This window comes from Lissotriton vulgaris, chromosome 7 (assembly GCF_964263255.1).
Source record: "Lissotriton vulgaris chromosome 7, aLisVul1.2, whole genome shotgun sequence".
Taxonomy (NCBI): Eukaryota; Metazoa; Chordata; class Amphibia; order Caudata; family Salamandridae; genus Lissotriton; species Lissotriton vulgaris.
In genome coordinates this window covers 1,510,962,709-1,510,981,980 of record NC_141695.1, presented here as the reverse complement: position 1 = coordinate 1,510,981,980, position 19,272 = coordinate 1,510,962,709, and the positions used below count along the sequence as shown (strand labels likewise).

Below are 19,272 nucleotides of genomic sequence, written 5' to 3'. Positions count from 1 at the left end.
CTGTTGCAGCACTTACCTGACCAGTACAAGGAGGCTGGGGAGATGTTAATTCAGGAGGGCAAGCTAATCACTAACGCTTCCATCAAATGTGCGCTAGATGTGGCTGATACAGCCTCCAGGGCAATCAACACTAGTGTGTTGCTAAGAAGACATGCATGGCTTCGGATATCAGGCTTTAAACCAGATATACAAACCACCATACTGAACCAAACAGTTAATCCTGACCACCTGTTTGGCCCCGAGGTGGATGCGACACTTGAAAAAATGAAGAAAGACACAGATACTGCTAAGTCTATGGGGGCCCTCCAATCTCAGCAGTTTCGGGGTGGTTCTTTTCGCCGCTCCAATACCAGAGGCACCTCAAGGGGTCAGGCATCGCAATCCACACAGTACTATAAGAGCAATACCCAGACCTCATACACCAACAAGGGTAGAGGTGGCTACAGAGGCAACAACGTCAAGGGCAGGGGACGTGGAAACAGCTCCAGGTCCACCACCGCCAACAAGCAGTGACGTCTTGTCACTGCCCCCCGACCACACACCGGTCGGAGGGAGACTCCAGCAGTTCCTGCCCGCGTGGAGATCTATCACCACGGACAGGTGGGTCAAATCTCTTATCCAGTACGGTTACTGTCTGGAACTTACTTCCACTCCACCAAACATACCTCCAAGAAGCCGTCCTATGTCCGGCGAGCACTTGCACTTGTTGCAGCAGGAGGTCAAAGTCATGCTGCAAAAAGGGGCAATAGAGCTCGTTCCACTGCAAGAAAGGGGAACAGGGGTTTACTCCCTGTATTTTCTAATCCCCAAAAAGGACGGATCCCTCAGGCCCACCCTGGACCTCAGGCCCCTCAACTGGTATATTCTCTCTGAGCACTTCCATATGCTCACGTTACAGCAGGTACTCCCTCTGCTTCAACAGGGGGACTTCCTGGCTACGTTGGATCTAAAGGATGCATACTTTCATATCCCCCTGCATCCTTCCCACAGGAAGTATCTCAGATTCACGATTCAAGACCAGCACTACCATTTCAGGGTTCTGCCGTTCGGGGTCACCACAGCGCCAAGAGTCTTTACAAAGTGCCTGGCGACTGTGGCGGCGCATCTACGACGCCAGAACGTCCACGTCTATCCTTATCTGGACGACTGGCTCATTCAGGCAAAAACAGAGCAGCAGTGCGCCGACCACGTGTCCCGCACCATTCATCTCCTGCACGATCTGGGATTCTCGCTGAACTATCCAAAATCCCATCTCCAACCCGCCCATATACGGCAGTATCTGGGCGCGACAATAAACACCCTGGCAGCCACTGCGCAGCCAAACTCAGTGAGAATCGCCAGTATCCAAACGCTGATCCAACGATTCAGACCTCAGCACTCGCTTCCAGCGAAAGTGTTCATGCAGTTGATAGGCATGATGGCCTCCTGCATCTCCATCGTCCCGCACGCGAGACTACATATGTGTCCGCTTCAGGAGTGCCTGGCACGTCAGTGGACTCAGGCTCATGGGCAACTGACAGACCTAGTGTTGGTGAGCGGTCGGGCGTACAACTCTCTGCATTGGTGGAATCCACAAAACCTTTGCAAGGGCCGACCGTTCCAGGAGACTGTGCCGCATATTATCCTGACATCGGACGCTTCTCTCCAGGGATGGGGAGCGCATGTACTCCATTACACGGTGCAGGGACTATGGACACTACAGCAGAGGAAGATGCACATCAACGTTTTGGAACTGATGGCAATCTTCATGGCCTTGAAGGCATTCAAAGTACATCTGTGCAACAAGGTCGTGTTGATCCGGACGGACAACATGACGGCCATGTACTACATTCAGAAACAGGGGGGCACACACTCTCCGCAGCTGTCTCATCTGGCTCAGAGCATGTGGAAGTGGGCCATTCAGAGGAACATCTTCCTCATGGCAGAGCATCTCCCGGGCAAGGACAACCAGATGGCGGACCTGCTCAGCAGGCACAGCCACCAAATGCACGAGTGGGAGATACAGCCATCAGTACTCCAACCGTACTTCCAAAAGTGGGGTCATCCAGAGATAGACCTGTTCGCCACAAAGGAGAACGCAAAATGCCAAAGATTCGCCGCCAGGTTCCCACACCCGCCATCGCAGGGCAATGCGATGTGGATGAACTGGTCAGGCAGATTTGCGTACGCTTTTCCCCCAGCACCTCTGATACCGCTGGTGGCACGCAAACTCAGGCAGCACTCGATGACTCTCCTCCTGGTTGCTCCAACGTGGGCTCGCCAACCATGGTACACCACGTTTCTGGAACTCTCCGTGGTACCGCATCAAAGGCTTCATCTCACCCCCAGCCTTCTGACGCAGAGCCATGGCGAAATTCAGCACCCAGATCCGCAACAGCTCAACCTGGCGATCTGGCTCCTGAAGTCCTAGAGTTTGGCTACCTCAATCTTCCCCCCGATTGCATGGACATCATTCGGGAGGCAAGGAAGCCCACTACTCGAGCTTGTTACGCGGCCAAATGGAAGCGGTTTGTCATGTACTGTGTAAACCACGATATTGACCCACTGGATGCTTCCATTTAGAACATCATTTGCTACCTGTTCCACCTGTACCAATGCAATTTGGCGTACTCTTCCATCCGCATTCACTTGTCTGCGATGGCAGCATACCTCCAGAATAGGCAACACCTATCACTTTTCAAGGTTTCTGCTATCAAGGCATTTCTGGAAGGACTCAAAAGAGTCATTCCACCACGGACACCACCAGCTCCGGAATGGAACCTCAATGTGGTTCTTACAAGGCTGATGGGTCCTCCCTTTGAGCCACTGCACTCTTGTGAGCTTCAGTTTCTGACTTCGAAGGTTGCTTTCTTAGTAGCAATTACATCGCTACGGAGGGTTAGCGAGTTGCAGGCGCTTACCATCCAAGAACCTTTCTTCCAAGTACACGCTAACAGGGTGGTGCTCCGCACTAACCCTAAATTCTTACCCAAGGTTGTATCTCAATTCCACTTAAACCAGACAATTGAGTTACCAGAGTTTTTTCAAAACCCAGAGTCACTGGCGGAGCGGATGCTTCACACCCTTGATGTTAAGAGAGCCTTGATGTACTACATTGACAGGACAAAAGATTTTCGTAAGACCAAGCAACTTTTTGTTGCATTTGCCTCACACCACAAGGGAAACGCTATCTCCAAAGCTGGGATCGCTGGGTGGATCGTGAAATGCATTCAGATCTGTTACGCTAAAGCTAAACGCACTCTCACAATTCCACCAATAGCCCACTCCACCAGAAAGTTGGGGGCCTCTATGGCTTTCCTAGGTAACATTCCCTTAGAAGATATTTGTAGAGCAGCCACATGGTCTACCACACATACTTTCACTAAACATTACTGTGTAGACGTGCACTCTAAACAGCAGGCAGCTGTGGGTCAGGCTGTTCTCAAAACACTTTTTCAAACTGCTGCAGCTGGCACGGGCGGCCGCCGCTAATGGAGGGACTGCTATGTATTCTATGCACAGATATGAATTCAGCAGCCCACATGCCTCGAACTGCAAATGCTACTTACCAGTATGCATCTGTTCTTGGCATGTAGGGCTGCTGACATTCATATCGCCCGCCTTCCTCCCCGGCGCCTGTAGCAGCTGCAGTATTAATTTACATATATTTATATGCTCTTAGCATGGGCATCACTCACATACTTCACTCCATCTCTGCCAATGGCTAAAAACAATCTGGGGATGGAGGCGATGCCCATGCGCACTGTAGTCCAGGGGAGGAGCCACCTATCTCGTGATACTTCGAAGACTCTTCCAGGACAACAATGTGCAATCATCCGGACCCAACACTAGGCGGTGATCTATGCACAGATATGAATGTCAGCAGCCCTACATGCCAAGATCAGATGCATACTGGTAAGTAGCATTTGCATTAACTTGCCCCGGTTGTGTAGTTATAGACAGGTGTAGTTGGGTTGCAGTGGGCTCTTCACAACTCTGTACCAGTACCAGTGTCATTCAGCCTGTAGTTCCAACGATAGCTGTGTCTCTGAAAGTTGTGGTTAGTAACTTAATTCAATTGTCACTTTTCTAATGCAACTCTTGTTTGTAAACATAATCCGAACATCTCTACAGGTTAAAAACGAGCATTGGCATAGCCAATAGGTCTCGTCTTTGGGACCTTATAAGTGTTAAACCATGCAACAGTTGATGTTGTTGCACCAAGGATATTGTACTGCATAACTAAATACTTATAAGGTCTCAAAGGCGAGACCTATTGGCTATACCAATGCTTGTTTTTTTAAAAAAAAGTAGTTCTAATTTGAGCCGGTGTTTTCCTGTATTCCCAACTGAATTTAATTGTCAACACCAGCGCTTACAGTTCAAACAAGGTTTTGGAGTCCTTTTTATAAGCACCATTTTAGGATATATTAAAACGTATTATAACGCGCAAAAGTAAAACACCTTTCTGATATAGCTTTTATTTATAGACTGCGATGCTGTTATTGTGCGTGCCGTTTAATATGCTTTTTGCGTTTTTTAACCTTCAGTGCTTAATTTGAGCTGGTGGCTTCTGGGACTCACCAAGTCACTTAATTATTAATACCGACGCTTATAGAGCAAGCCTAACCTACGATACTTCAGTTGTATATAATGTTTTTAGGTCTCGCGACCTATCGATGCGCGCAAGCGCATCGAGCGTAGCGAGAATTCATGTCGGCGAAAACATCTTTAAACCAAAGGGCTTTCAGCCCCGCGGTTTTCATGCAGTGCCCGTGTACATGCACGCGCACTCCTCCCACACCAGCAACTCCCCCCTCCCACACCAGCACCTCCCCTCTCTTTCCACGCAATCACAGCCTCCCCCTCCCACACCAGCACCTCCCCCCTCCCACACCAGCACCTCCCCTCTCTCTCCACGCAATCACAGCCTCCCCCTCCCACACCAGCACCTCCCCTCTCTCTCCACGCAATCACAGCCATGCTGCACTGCCGAGCCTGGGCTTTTTTAAAATTTAATTTAATTTAGAGCTGCGGACGCCTCAATCTCCTCCCACCTCGCATGGCCGTCCTTTCTGCCCGCCAGCACTTCAGTTCCGCCCTGAGAGCATGGTATTATCTTCTTATTTCCATCACGTCCATCGCTAAAAGAGAGGAAGGCTTACAGGAAACATCCTCTGCAGTGGGGCTTATCTCAACTGGGACAGTAATTCAAAGTTAAATGGCCCCCCCCCCCACCAGTCTCCCGCCCCCATCCGGCTTTCCTCCGAATCCGCCTCCCCTCACTCGCATTCCCGCCCAAGGCTCTCCCGCCCCCATTTGAGATGTAGCCTGCTTGCAACCTGTTGTGTAAAACACATAGCTTCCTCCCAGCTGGGCCGCTGCCGAAGTCCTGCTCTGCCCCGCGGGCAGACTCTTTCATCACTGGTCACCCGGGGGCCTCCCATGCTTGTGCGACCTCGACCAGCCCTGCACTTCCCACCTTCAGGCAAAGGAGCTGCCGGCAGCAGGCTTCCCCCTCCTTCTCTTACATTGGGGCCGGCCCGTCGCCTGCAGATTTCCCTTCTTTGTCCCCTTGGATGTCATCACTCGGATGATACCTGCTGCTTTTCACGTTAGGTTACAGATCCATTTATTTTTTAAAGAGAAGGTTTTACATGGTAAATATTGAATTGATATCGGTTTGTTTTAAAAAGTGGTTTACATTAAAACTGGGACTTCTCTTAAAAAAACGTAAGCGTCCAGTGTGTCTCACAGCTGCAATATGGGTAGCTCGTTTCTAAGCAATCAATATTTTGGCAAACAAGGGGGCCTACAGAGAGTTACTGCGTTTTGCAGAGGATCACACTGTTTGGTTGATTCGTGCGCGCCGGGATTCAGTGTTAATTAAATCGCCGCGTTATTCAGTTCAAGCATTTTTCAGCATAATCTGAGCACGTAAACTTCACACTAATACCCAGTAACGAGAAAACCAAGAGCTAAACAGAAGCAAAATGTATCCACCATCTCTCCTCTCATACTGTAGGGGCCTGGCGAATGCTTTAGTAATATGCACAAGCAATTACTGCCACAGCTTTATTTAAAAATGTCACAAAAAGATGTTAATATTTCACCTCTGTTCTTGTTTTATGCTGTTTTACTTTGACATAAATACCAGTTTAACATGAAACTGCAACGGCATTTCCAATGCACCATCATTACCACTGCAAGAGTGAATCCCTTCAAACAATGAACAGTTTGTGATTTCTTTGCACAGATATTACATTATTTATTACTTTGGCATTTCACATATTGGGGAATCAATTATTGCTATGATACCGGAGAGGCTTTGTGGTTGAGCACATTGCACACACATTAATATGGCATGCATTTCTTATCAACATTGACTCAAGGATCCTATGATTTCTCCAACTAAATGTGAAAATCTAGCAACAAGTATCACCTACACTCTTCAAGGGCATGCAGTGGTGCTGCTTTTTTCTGACTAACACGTTTTCGAGTGTATTGCAAGGATATGTGTCTTTTATTGAAACATCTCCTCTACTCGCCACTCTCCCTTTCCATTTACTCCCAAAGCCTTCCATTTTGCCCCCGTATTACCTCTCCTCACACCACAGCACCACTCAATACCACAGCACCCCTCAACACAACAGCACCACTCAACACCACAGCGCCACTCAACACCACAGCGCCACTCAACACCACAGCACCACTCAACACCACAGCACCACTCAACACCACAGCACCACTTAACACCACAGCACCACTCAACACCACAGCACCACTCAACACCACAGCACCACTCAACACCACAGCACCACTCAACACAACAGCACCACAGCACCCCTCAACACAACAGCACCACAGCACCCCTCAACACCACAGCACCCCTCAACACCACAGCACCCCTCAACACCACAGCACCACTCAACACCACAGCACCACTCAACACCACAGCACCACTCAACACCACAGCACCACTCAACACCACAGCACCCCTCAACAAAACAGCACCGCTCAACAAAACAGCACCGCTCAACAAAACAGCACCGCTCAACAAAACAGCACCGCTCAACACCACAGCACCATTCAACACCACAGCACCACTCAACGCAACAGCACCACTCAGTGCCACTGAATGTCACAGCGCCACTAAATGTCACAGCACCCCACAATGCCACAGCACCACTCAATGCCACAGCACCACTCAATGCCACAGCACCACTCAATGCCACAGCACCACTCAATGGCACAGCACCACTCAATGGCACAGCACCACTCAACGGCACAGCACCACTCAACGGCACAGCACCACTCAACGGCACAGCACCACTCGACGCAACAGCACCACTCGACGCGACAGCACCACTCGACGCGACAGCACCACTCGACACCACAGCACCCCTCAACACTACAGCACCCCTCAACACCACAGCACCCCTCAACACCACAGCACCACTCAGCACCACTGAATTCCACAGCACCCCTCAACGCCACAGCACCCCTCAACGCCACAGCACCCCTCAACGCCACAGCACCCCTCAACGCCACAGCACCCCTCAACGCCACAGCACCCCTCAACGCCACAGCACCACTCAACACCACAGCACCACTCAACACCACAGCACCACTCAACACCACAGCACCACTCAACACCACAGCACCACTCAACACCACAGCACCACTCAACACCACAGCACCACTCAACACCACAGCACCACTCAACACCTCAGCACTCACCACTGATTGCCACAGCATCACTCAGCACCACTGAAGGCCACAGCATCTCTCAGCACCACTGAAGGCCACAGCATCACTCAGCACCACTGAAGGCCACAGCATCACTCTGTGCAACCATTCAACAACTGGTTCTAATATGTTCTCTCAATGTTTCAAACTTTATTACAAATGTCACAAAAAGAGGTTAATATTTCACTTCTGTTCTTGGATTTTCATCACAATAAAATACACTAAACATAATCTTCCCAAAAGTTATTTACAAAAGTTTAAGCTATTGCTATTATAAATTACAAGAAATTTTATTTAAGTATTAAGTATTATAAAAAATAAAACCCATTGTTATTTGTAATATTAATACATCTAAGTCATGTAAATACAACGCATATTGCATTACAAATGATATAGGTGTCACGTTTGCAAAAGTTAAAACTATTGGCATTGTAAATGACAAAGCTATTAATTTCGCTATTTTCAAAACCAACACATAAATAAAACAAGCACTGGCGTTGCCAATAGGTCTCGCAGTAGGAAAGTTGGAGCTATTACAATTGCAAATAACAATGCCTTTTATTTTTGTTTTCATTTTAAAAACATAAAGGGCTTTGTCATTTACAAAACCAATAGCTCCAACTTTCCTACTGCGAGACCTATTGGCAACGCCAGTGCGTGTTTATATTATAACTTATAACTTTTAAACATGCTGCACAACATTCACAATACTATACAACACAAATTAAAAACGTTAACAAATCCCATAGCTCTGTCAAAGCACTTATAACGCCCCAAAGGCGAGACCTATTGGCTATGCCAATGCTTAACATTTCTGTCTGTATTTATCCATATTTATTTTGTGGTTTGCGAATAAGTGGAGTAAAAAATTGTACATTTATTTAACTGATAATTATACACTCCTACTTGCCTGTCGTGTTTTAGCAAATTCAGCAATGAAATATAGCAAAACACTTCAACCACAGGTAAATATTAGCGATTTACTCCAAATATATTTTAACATATGCCTATATTTAAAGATATCTTAACCTGTTTATCTGAAAGAAAAAGGTTAGTATTAGATTCCTTACCTTAGAATATCCCCAGGCGTCCGACTGGATCCGGAAACTTTTGCGTAGCAGTACCCTTGCTCGTCCGTAGGCATCGTCTGCGGCTCCGCGTCTGTCGTCGGCGTCGTTGGCGCCGGGATGACGTCGCTGGAGTACTAAGACGCCCCCCTCGCGCGCTGACGTCAGTTCTTCTTTTATTCGCGCCAGCAAGCGCGGATCCGGAGAAAGTAGTACCCATAGTCAATTTTTGACTAACTTTTTCGATCATCTTTCGAAGTCTATCGACTCAGACGGTGCCGGTAGGGATGCCCGGGTTCAAACCATGCGTCGTTTGTTGCCGAATGATGTCGGTTACCGAAAGGCGGGCTTGCCCCAGACAGTCGTCGGCCACCTCCAGACTACGGCAGACCTCCTGCCCCTGCTGGGGTTCTCCATCAATGTGCCGAAGTCACACTTGTGTCCCTCTCAAAAGCTCCTCTTCATCGGAGCGGTTCTAGACAGTGCAGTTTCGGGCTTATCCTCCCGAACAGCGGGTTCGGGATATTCAGGCTCTGATTCCGAGCTTTCAGCCGTTATCCCGAGTCTCGGTCAGGTTGACGCTGCAGCTTCTGGGGCTGATGGCCTCCTGCATCCTTCTGGTGCATCACGCCAGGTGGCGGATGCAGGCTCTGCAGTGGGACCTGAAGTTTCAGTGGGCCCAGCATCAGGGCAACTTGTCCGACCATGTCTTGATCTCGGAGGGCACTGCAAGACAGTTGCAGTGGTGGCTCACGGACGCGATTGGGTCAGCGGCAGATCCCTCTCCCTACCCCAACCGGAGCACGTAGTTGTGACGGACGCGCCCCTCCAGGGCTGGGGGGGCCACATGGGAGAGGCGGAGATCAGAGGCCTCTGGTGTCCGGCGGAGTTCTGACTCCACATCAACCTTCTGGAGCTGCGGGCGATCTGGCTTGCAGTGAAGGCATTTCTCCCCTCTTTCCGGAGGAGTGTAGTGCTACTCCTAACAAACAGGGCGGGGTGGTGTCGTGGACCCTATGCCAGGAGGCTCTGCGCCTCTGGCAGTGGCTGGAACATCAGGGCGAGACCCTGGTGGTTCAACACCTGGCAGGTTCCCTGAACGCCAGGGTGGATGAACTCTGCCGTCGGGGCATGATGGATCACGAATGGCGTCTGAACTCCGACATGGCGCAAGGCCTCTTTCAGCAGTGGGGAGAGCCTTGGTTAGATCTATTCGCCACAGAAGAGAACGCGCAATGTCATCAGTTCTGCGTGTTGGAATTTCCAAGGCGGCACTCACTATGAGACGCTTTTCGACGCGAGTGGAGCTGCGGTCTTTTGTACACCTTTCCGCCTATACCACTTCTGCCCAGAGTGCTGAAGATCAGATGCGACCGGGCCCAAGTTATCCTTGTGGCTCCGGACTGGGCACGAAGGTACTGATATCCCTAGCTACTCAGTATGTCTGCCGGTCCCCAGGTTCGTCTGCCTCTTCAGGAGGACCTTCTGTTGCAGCAGCAGGGGACGGTCCTCCACCCGAACCTGTCCATTCTCCACCTCCATGCTTGGAGATTAAGCGGCGATAGTTGAGGCCATTTGACTTGCCTCCTGAAGTTTGTAATGTGATTCTGGCAGCCAGGCATCCCTCCACAAAGTCAGTATACGCCTGCAGGTGGAACAGATTTGTGGCATGGTGCACAGCAAAGGCTGTGGATCCACTCTGCCCCTCTTTCTGAGGTTCTCCTCTTCCTTCTTTCCCTTGCCCAGTTGGGCTCTGTTCTGGGCACTATCAAAGGCTACCTTTCTGTCCTTTCCGCCTTCTTAGGGCTACCTGATCAGCCTTTTTTGTTCAAGTCCCCGATTGTAAATAGGTTCTTGAAGGGCATCACTTGTATGTTCTCCCCTGTTCCTTTCGTGATGCCCCAGTGGGACTTGAACCTGGTGGTGACTTACCAGATGTGCGCTCCTTTTGAGCCTCTTCATAACTGTCCTCTCAGTCTTCTTACGCTTAAAACTGCTTTTCTGGTTGCCATCACTTCTGCCAGGAGAGTGAGTGAGCTCCAGGCTCTTTCCTCCAAGCCTCCTTTCCTTTCCTTTCCTTTCCTTTCTGTCCATCCAGACAAGGTTGTGTTGCAGACAAGACCCTCTTTCCTGCCCAAGGTAGTCACAGCCTTCCACATTGGGCAGTCCATCACCTTGCCCACCTTCTTTCTGCCTTTGCATCCCTCTAAAGAGGAAGAGCGGCTCCACCGTCTGGACCCAAAACGTGCGCTCTCATACTATCTGGATCGCACACGCCAGTTCCGGGTGGATGACCAACTCTTTGTTAGTTACGTGGGCGCTAAGAAGGGACGGGCGGTGCACAAACGGACCATCTCTCGTGGGTCGTGCTGTGCATCAAGGCATGCTACTCTTTGGCTAAGGAGGAGTCTCCTGTTGGGCTGAGGGCCCATTCCACTCGGGCCACGGTGGCAACTACTGCCTGGCCCAGGGAGTCCTTTTGCAGGACATTTGTCAGGTAGCTACGTGGGCCTCGCTGCACACATTCACAAGACACTACTGCCTGGACAGCCAAGTCCGGAGGGATGGCTTCTTTGGCAGTTCCGTCCTCCAGGTCTTTCTGGTGTGATTATTGGTTTGCAGACCCACCACCTGGGTTAGTATTGGTGGGGTATTTATTCTAAGGTAAGGAATCTAATACTAACCTGTTTCTTTCAGATGCACAAGTTACTTACCTTTGGTAACGATATATATCTGTAAGAAACAGTAGTTAAGTGTTAGATTCCTTACCGCCCCACCCATCCTCCCCGTTCTGCGAACCGATATTTAGGGTTAAGGTCATCCCCTTTAAGGGCCCTAGTTTTATGGCACCAGTGTTGATTTTTTTATCATGGCTCTGCGTTTCTGGCGTGGAAAAGCTGTGTATAAGAACTGACAGCGCGCGAGGGCGGCGTCTAAGTACTCCGGCGACGTCATCCAGGTGCCGACGACGGACGCGGAGCCGTAGACGACGCCTACCGACGCGCAAGGGTACTGCTACGCAAAAGTTTCCGGAACCAGTCTGACGCCTTGGGATATTCTAAGGTAAGGAATCTAATACAAACTACTGTTTCTTACAGATATATCGTTACCAAAGGTAAGTAACTTGTGCTTTAACTCTCCATGCTGTCTATCTGCTAATCTGTTGTCTTGGAATTCAAAATAGCATGGAAAGTCACTCATTAGAAGCACCATTTTCAGTATTTGTCCACCTTAATAAATAAATACAGGCGGGAAACATTGTTTTCTGTCTGTATTTATCTGTAAAAATATGTTAAAAGGGGAAACTGGAAGCCTTTAATTGTAATGTATGAGTCTAAAACTGATTTGCCTATGTGATACTGTAGAAGTGTTGCTTTTCTGATTGTGGCACGCTAGGCATGTTTTTAAACTGCGAATGCTATGTGAAAGGCAGTTAGTTCTACAGCTCTGATTTGCATTTCTGCTCTTGATAGGGTCCTCTAGAATGTCTCCGAAAGCTCAGCGTCCTGTACGTGGTGCCAAGACTGTATCTTCTCCATCAAATCGCCCAGTGGAAGTTTCACTTGTCCCAGGTCACTGAGTTTAAAATTTTGTGTACAGTCTGCTTTTTAAGTGTGCAAAATGTAAATGTAATAGGAAGGATAGTAATGAAAGAAGAGTTCCTTGAGAGGACTGAATTGCTTAAAAATATCCACTCCTTCCTGGTGCTAGAGTCTGGATGACCGTTAAAATGTTAAATGAGACCTCTTTTTCTATTACGGTAGACGTTTCATAGGTTCATTGACGCCAGTGTGTTTTTCTCGTGTGATATTTACTCGATTATAGTTTGACTTATTTTATTAAAACTATCTTCCAGGTATATGTTCAACTGTTTATATTAAAACAGCATGTGTCTATAAAATTGCTTGATGCTTTTCTCATTGGGTGTAAATGAGTACCCATAAGGCTGACGATTAGAGATGAAAATCCCCAGTACTGGTTTTTTTCCCTCTTGTCTTAACTTTAAGAAAGAGCATGTGCCTATGGATGGGATCCTGGAACTCTTATGTTCGAGGCATGTGAGCTGTAGATCAAATGCTTTGCATACTCCTGCGATCTAGTGTTGGGTCCGGATGTTTGCAAGTTTTTTCTTTGAAGAGGTTTTTCCAATCACGAGGTAGGTGATTCCTCCTTTCGGTGATAGTGCGCATGGGCATCAACTCCATTGTTAGATTGTTTTTTTCCGCCATACTGTTCGGAAGTGTATTGCTGTGCGCCTGTTCGAAACTGTTCTTTGGGTTGTCCTCGGTGCCCAATCAACTTTACTCTTGACTGTATTGTTTTTTGTATGCGTATCCCACTTCGCCTCTTATCATATCGGTCAAAAAAACTTCTATTTCGATCAGAAACTCATGGAAGGCCATCAGGCCTCACTGCGTCGGTCCACCTCGAAGTAGATGGAACAGACTCCATTTAAATGATGTCCTCTGTGCCAGCCAAAGTATTTGCGCACTGACTCCACGAAGTGTGCAACTGGTGCTCCTCGCCGGAGCACAATGCACAGAGTTGCGACGCATCCAAATATTCCAATTCGAAGAAAACGCGCTGCATTCGTCAGGTATTATGTCGTGAAATGCAGAGCCAAAGCATTGAATCCACGCCGGGTATCTTTGTAGAAGGTTCCGAGCAAGAATATTACAACCCGCAAGGGGCTGAAGATGACCAGGAAGAACCTGTATCCATTTTGAAATCAGACTGACATAGAAGAACACGTGCCGCAAGGTCAACCTATCGTGAGTTCTGAAAACCCCTTACCCCAAATACATATTCAGCCGAAACAAACTGCTCCGGTCCCACTACCACCTTCGTGCCACGTTGGCACAGTGAAGATGTTTTCAACGTGCACACGCCTTTAGCCATTTGCGTGCTTTCATTAGTGAAACACACACAAGCCAATCCTGTGTGGGAGGAGTCAGACATAGTCAGCAAATGAATTCACACACTAAAAAACTGAACTCTAGGCCAATTGTTTTTGTATAAACCAATATACAGTTTATTTTCAGAACCAAGCAAGCCTGGTACAGGTAAGCAATAAATACTTTTCAGTAATAAGTTACTGGGTATAGAATAGTTTGAAAATGCAATAGGAATTGTTTGTTTGATTTACAGGGGAGCAGTAGTATGCAACACTTAGCAAATACAGTACTTTGGAATGAATACACCTTTTCAATAAATTGCAGGTACGTTACTTTTACGTTACTTTTTCTAACTCTGTGCTGGATGCTTAGATTCAGCACTGGGACATGTCCTGCAACCAGGTGAGAAAACATGTTTTGGTTATTTGTACGATTTGTACTAATATCTTTAGTTTTCAAAACTCCACACTTGGTCGTTTTAGGGCGGCCGGGTGCAGTGTTAATGCCCAATGTTATCCTATGGTGCATAGGGGGTCTCCGGTAGGTGGCTGCTGGCAAGCAGGCCACAAGTCTGTGGGAGCAAAGCTCCTAGGGTTTAGCCCAGGGCAAGTTGGGGACAAAAGTAGCACCAAAGGTGCACCCTCAGCGGCACTAGGGCAGCCAGGTGCAGGGTGCTGTTTTGAGGTTGGGTGCCATGTTTCCAATGGAGAACCTCCTGGACAAAAACACTGCAGACTCAGGGACGAGGATCTTCCAGGTGAGACACCACTATGAGGGGTAATTTGGGATGTTGAGGGTTGGCTAGGCACCGTTGGTTTGGGCACACAAGGCTGTGGGCGTCTGGTGCAGGGGTGCCTTGGGACTTCGGATTGTCTTACCCGCTCTGGTTGTGGTAGGGGGGGGGGGGGGGGGTCCTCTGGATTGAGGCTGCAGGTGTCGTCTGGAGACTTGAGGCAGGTCAAGGGTTGCCATATCTCAAGTCTGGATCGCCAGGGGGACCTCCTCGTGGTATTTTTCCACCGGAGCTCTGGCTGGGTTCGGCGGGTGCTGAGTGGGCTGGATTCACGGTTTCTGGCTGGCACCAGAAGCTGCAGTTTGAACAAGTCCGGTGTTCTCGGGAGTTTCAGTCTTTGAAGTGAAGGTAGGCAGGTCCCCTGGGGTTTTTGAGGTTGCTGGCTGCAGGACACACCAGGATTTTGCAGGAGCAGGTTTGAGGGGAGACAGGCCTGTAGGGCTGGGGCCAAGTCAGTGGGCGTGGTACTCTTGTTAGCTCTGCATGACTTTTCGTCCGTCTTATTATCCTCTTTTCTTGTGGTTTCTGGATCTGAGGAAGGAAGGTTCAGGTTGCCCCCTAAAAACTAATTTTAGGGTCGTTACAGGTAGGTAAAGGCCAAGGACCAGTGGGTCCCCTTTCTTGGGGTGGGTACACCCTCTATTCTGCCGCTCCCCACACAGAGAAGTTTAGAGTGCTCACAAGAAGCCTCCCATAAAGCATGTGCGCTGCACTTGGCTAGACCTAAATAGCCCTTTTGAGAAAGAGGCAATTGAAGAGGAAGAGGCCAATCCTCTAGAGGAAGAGTAACTGGATCAAACCGACTTACCCTCAAACAAAGACCCACACTAAAGACCTTGGGGAGGTGTGGGGGAATATCCTTCTCTCAAAGTGAATGGGAAAGAATAATAGACAATTGGATATTAAATTTGATGAAATATGGGTATGGCATGGAACTCGCTCACATACCACCTGCTAACCCACCAAAAACAAGAAAATTATTGAAGCCACAACAAAAATTGTTAAACTAAGAGATCAGGGAACTATGCCTAATACCAAGCAAGATCTAACTCGAAGACCAATCATGGACTTAAGGTCCATAAACAAGTTCATACTGACACAATGCTTCAAAATGTGCACGGTCCAAGAAATAATCCCACAGATTCAAAAAGGGGGTTTCATGGCAACAATAGACTTCAAAGACGCCTACCTTGATATTCCAATGAACAAAAACCACAGAAAATACCTAAGATTCCTGCACAACTGAACACACTACCAATTCAAGGTACTACCGTTAGGGGAAAAAAATCAGCTCTGCATGTGTTCACAAAGTGTCTGGCCGCAGTGGCCACACACCTGAGAAAAGAAGGAATCCAAGTCTACCCCCATCTAGACGACTGGCTCATAAGGGGAAAATCAAAACAAACCTGTCACAATCACTTGCAAAAGCAATTCCAACGCTACAAACACTTGGTTTCTCCTTAAACCACAAGAAATCTTCAACACCAGAAAGAGAAAAAACCTCCCTGGGAGCAAAGTTAAATACTACAAAACAGCGGGCATAACCCCACACAAGCAAGGTACAGGCGATCCATCAGGAAACAAGAATTTACCGGAGGGGGCAGTCTCTGAAAGTGAGGAGGGTCATGAACCTAATGGGCATGATGGCATCATGCATCCCACTGATCCCTCGTGCCAGACTACACATGTGACCATTCCAATAATGACTTACCATCAGCTGGTCTCAAGCCACCGTAACTTAGGAGGATCTTGTTGTTGTTACACAAAAGGTGGAAGCGGAGATACAATGGTGGGGATCCAACAAAATGGCACAGGGGAGACCTTTCAGGAACCCAACCAACTGTGACAGTCACCACGGACGCATCCCTGAACGGTTGGGGAGGGCATTTTAACCAGCTGAAAGTACATGGACAATGGAATAAGCACGATTCCACAAAGCACATTAACTTTTTGGAAATAAACAGTATTTCTAACACTAAAAGCATTCCAGAAAAACATTCATGGAAAAACCATCCTGATCCAAACTAAAAATCTTTCGTTGTATTGTCTATCTGAACAAGCAAGGAGGAAAACCTCATTTCCCCTGAGCAAACTTGCACAGGAAATCTGGCAATGGGCAATAATTCACAAAATCAGCTTACAAACTGTACATCTACCAGGAGTACAAAACATTACAGCAGGCCAGCTGAGCCGACAGAACTGCTCCCACGAATGGGAATTGGAAGAAAATAACAGTACAGTATCTGTTAAAAATATGGGGAACACCAGTAATAGACCTGTTTGCAACAGTGCTGAACAAAAAATGCCAGTCCTTTGACTCTGTTTCCACACCACCTAGCAAATGGAAATGCACTTTCACTCAACTGGTCACAGAAATTTGCTTGCGTCTTTCCACCGATACCCCTGCTGAAAAGAGCAAAAGATCCAGAAACAAATAAAATTCTCATTGCTCCACTATGGCCAAGGCAAACACTGTGTTCACCTCTCCTACAACAATCCAATGGGGAGATGGTCACGATCAGAGCAGAAAATGACCTGCTAACAATACACCAGGGTCAAATCTTTCACCCAGAGTTGGCAACACTACACCTAGCGGTTTGACACCTGAATACATAGAATTTGGACACCTCAATCTGCCTCCATGAACCATGGAAATTCTAAAGGAGGCAAGAAAACAGTCAACAAGAAAATGCTATACAGCAAAATGGAAGCAATATACCACATGGTGCGCCGTTAACAAAAAACAAAATTCAATCAACACGCAAGAAAAAGTGATTACTTAAATGACTTACCTCTTGGACATTAACATCAACTACTCAAGCATAAAGGTGCACCTTGCTGCCATACTAGCTTACACAAGGGGAAACACATGTAAAGGTTTCTTTACAAGACGAGTAATTAAAAGATTTTTGGAAGGAGCAAAAAGAATTAAACCACCCCAGCTTACTCCACTAGAAAGAAAGGAGCAACGCTAGCCTTTTTGGCCAATTTACCCATTGACTCCATTTGTGTAGCAGCAACATGGGTGTCACTACATACCTTCACCAAACATTATTGTGTGGATATACAAATGAATAAGGAAGCTCAAATTGGGCAAAAGGTGCTTCAACCCTGTTTGCAAGGCCTTCCTTTCACCACAGCCTCCCAAGCACGGGCATGTGAATCCAGAAAAGGATTCACGCTGCAAAACAAAATTGTTACTTACCAGTAAGACTAGTTTTGCAGTTTGAAGAATTTTCTGGATTAACGTGCGACTCACCCAGCCTCCACTAGAAGGGAAAAAACAGGTGGGAAGCAAATAAGTTAATCAGTTATTATATTACTATCTCAAGGATTACACCCAAGAATAAAAACTTGAGAATAAAAATGTGTAGATGGCTACCACGCACCTCGACCTCTAGGATACCGTCTGAATTTACACTGGGGACGTACCTGGCACCAAATGGTGGTCAACAGCGACCAAAACAAGAAACCGGCATTGGCATAGCCAATAGGTCTCGCCTTTGGAGTCTGATGTGTTTCGCCAGAACTTTTGGCTATGTTGTGGAGCATTGTGGCTGCTGTGCATCATGTTGAAAAGTTATAATAAAAAGTGTTAAGCATGTTTGTTACCTTTATACAAATCAAGACGACATTATATACAACTGAAAAACCTCATTAAAATAAGATTTTAACATAAAAAATGTCTTGTAGTTTTTTTCTACGTGCACTGCTGGCAACTTCTTCCTGCCTGTTCTCATGGTCATTTGTTGTAAAGTATTTTTAGTTACCGGGGAGCGGGACATAAATAACAGGGGAATGGACATTGGAAAACAGTAATTTGATTAGAACACAATCAGCTGATGGACACTAGGGGAGAATCAACAAATGCCAGATTCCGATGGCAGACTGAGGTGATGTTTACGTGATGCTTAGGACAGCATGGCAAAATATAAATTTACCAATGACACCAAAACATTCTAATATCAGCCATAAAAATGCCATACTCTCACAAAAGCTGTTCCTGGGCAGGGCTGTGTCAAAAGACTTTGTGAGCCACTCAAGCACCGGTTAACCCTCTGCAAAGAGATGGGGGATGCAAGGATAAAGCCTGTGCCAGTATCTTTGAGAAATATTTATTTCTGGAACTTGTCAAATCCAGAGAGGTTAACTTTGGAAGCGTGCAAAGAAAAAGACTACTGTGGAACAGTCACTAACTCGGGGAAAGTCTAGCAATAAAGTCCAGTGCTGTTGAGAATGATTGTGCTTATTAAATGACCTCCAAGACCCTATTTAGATTCTTGGCTCAACACAAACCTTTCATATGATCTTGGGCAGGTTGTTTCACATCACTATCCCACACTATACTCTGAACATGTTCTTACTTGTAGCCTTTGTAATATGCTGAGAAAACTGATCAACCCGATCTGTAAAGACACAAACCAAGGGAACGATGTAAGAAAGTGGCTCTATATATGCTGGACCAAAGTAAGGTACAGTGTGTATAGAGTCCCCAGTCTCCAGAGGTATGACTTAGGTTAAAGTTAGATATAACCTTACTCTCTAAAGTGGTAGCTTGGTCGAGCAGTAAGGCAGTATCAGAGGACAGTGTAAAGCATTTGTTGTACCCACTGAGTCAGCAGAAGGTTTCACACACTCAAGGACTGAACTCTAGGCCAATTGTTTTTATATCAAAATATATAGTTTTATTTTTAGAACCAACAGGTTTCAAAATATACGTTTCTCAATATAAGTGACTTAAGGTAATTACTTTGCAAAAAGTCAATAGACTTTGTAAGTACAATAGCTA

At 47.2% G+C, this 19,272-nt stretch overlaps 1 protein-coding gene across 4 annotated transcripts in view; it reads left to right on the top strand.

Annotated features, from left to right (window-relative positions):
• Positions 1 to 19,272, top strand: part of ATXN2L (ataxin 2 like) — an 842,401-nt gene that overhangs the window by 210,727 nt on the left and 612,402 nt on the right. For 3 of the 4 annotated variants that reach the window (XM_086932367.1, XM_086932366.1, XM_086932369.1), the window contains exon 10: positions 12,269 to 12,367. The exons of the other annotated variant lie outside the window; for it this stretch is intronic. In XM_086932367.1, the coding sequence (XP_086788493.1) occupies positions 12,269 to 12,367 (99 nt within the window). The remainder of the gene's footprint in view (positions 1 to 12,268; positions 12,368 to 19,272) is intronic. 4 annotated transcript variants of the gene reach the window in all.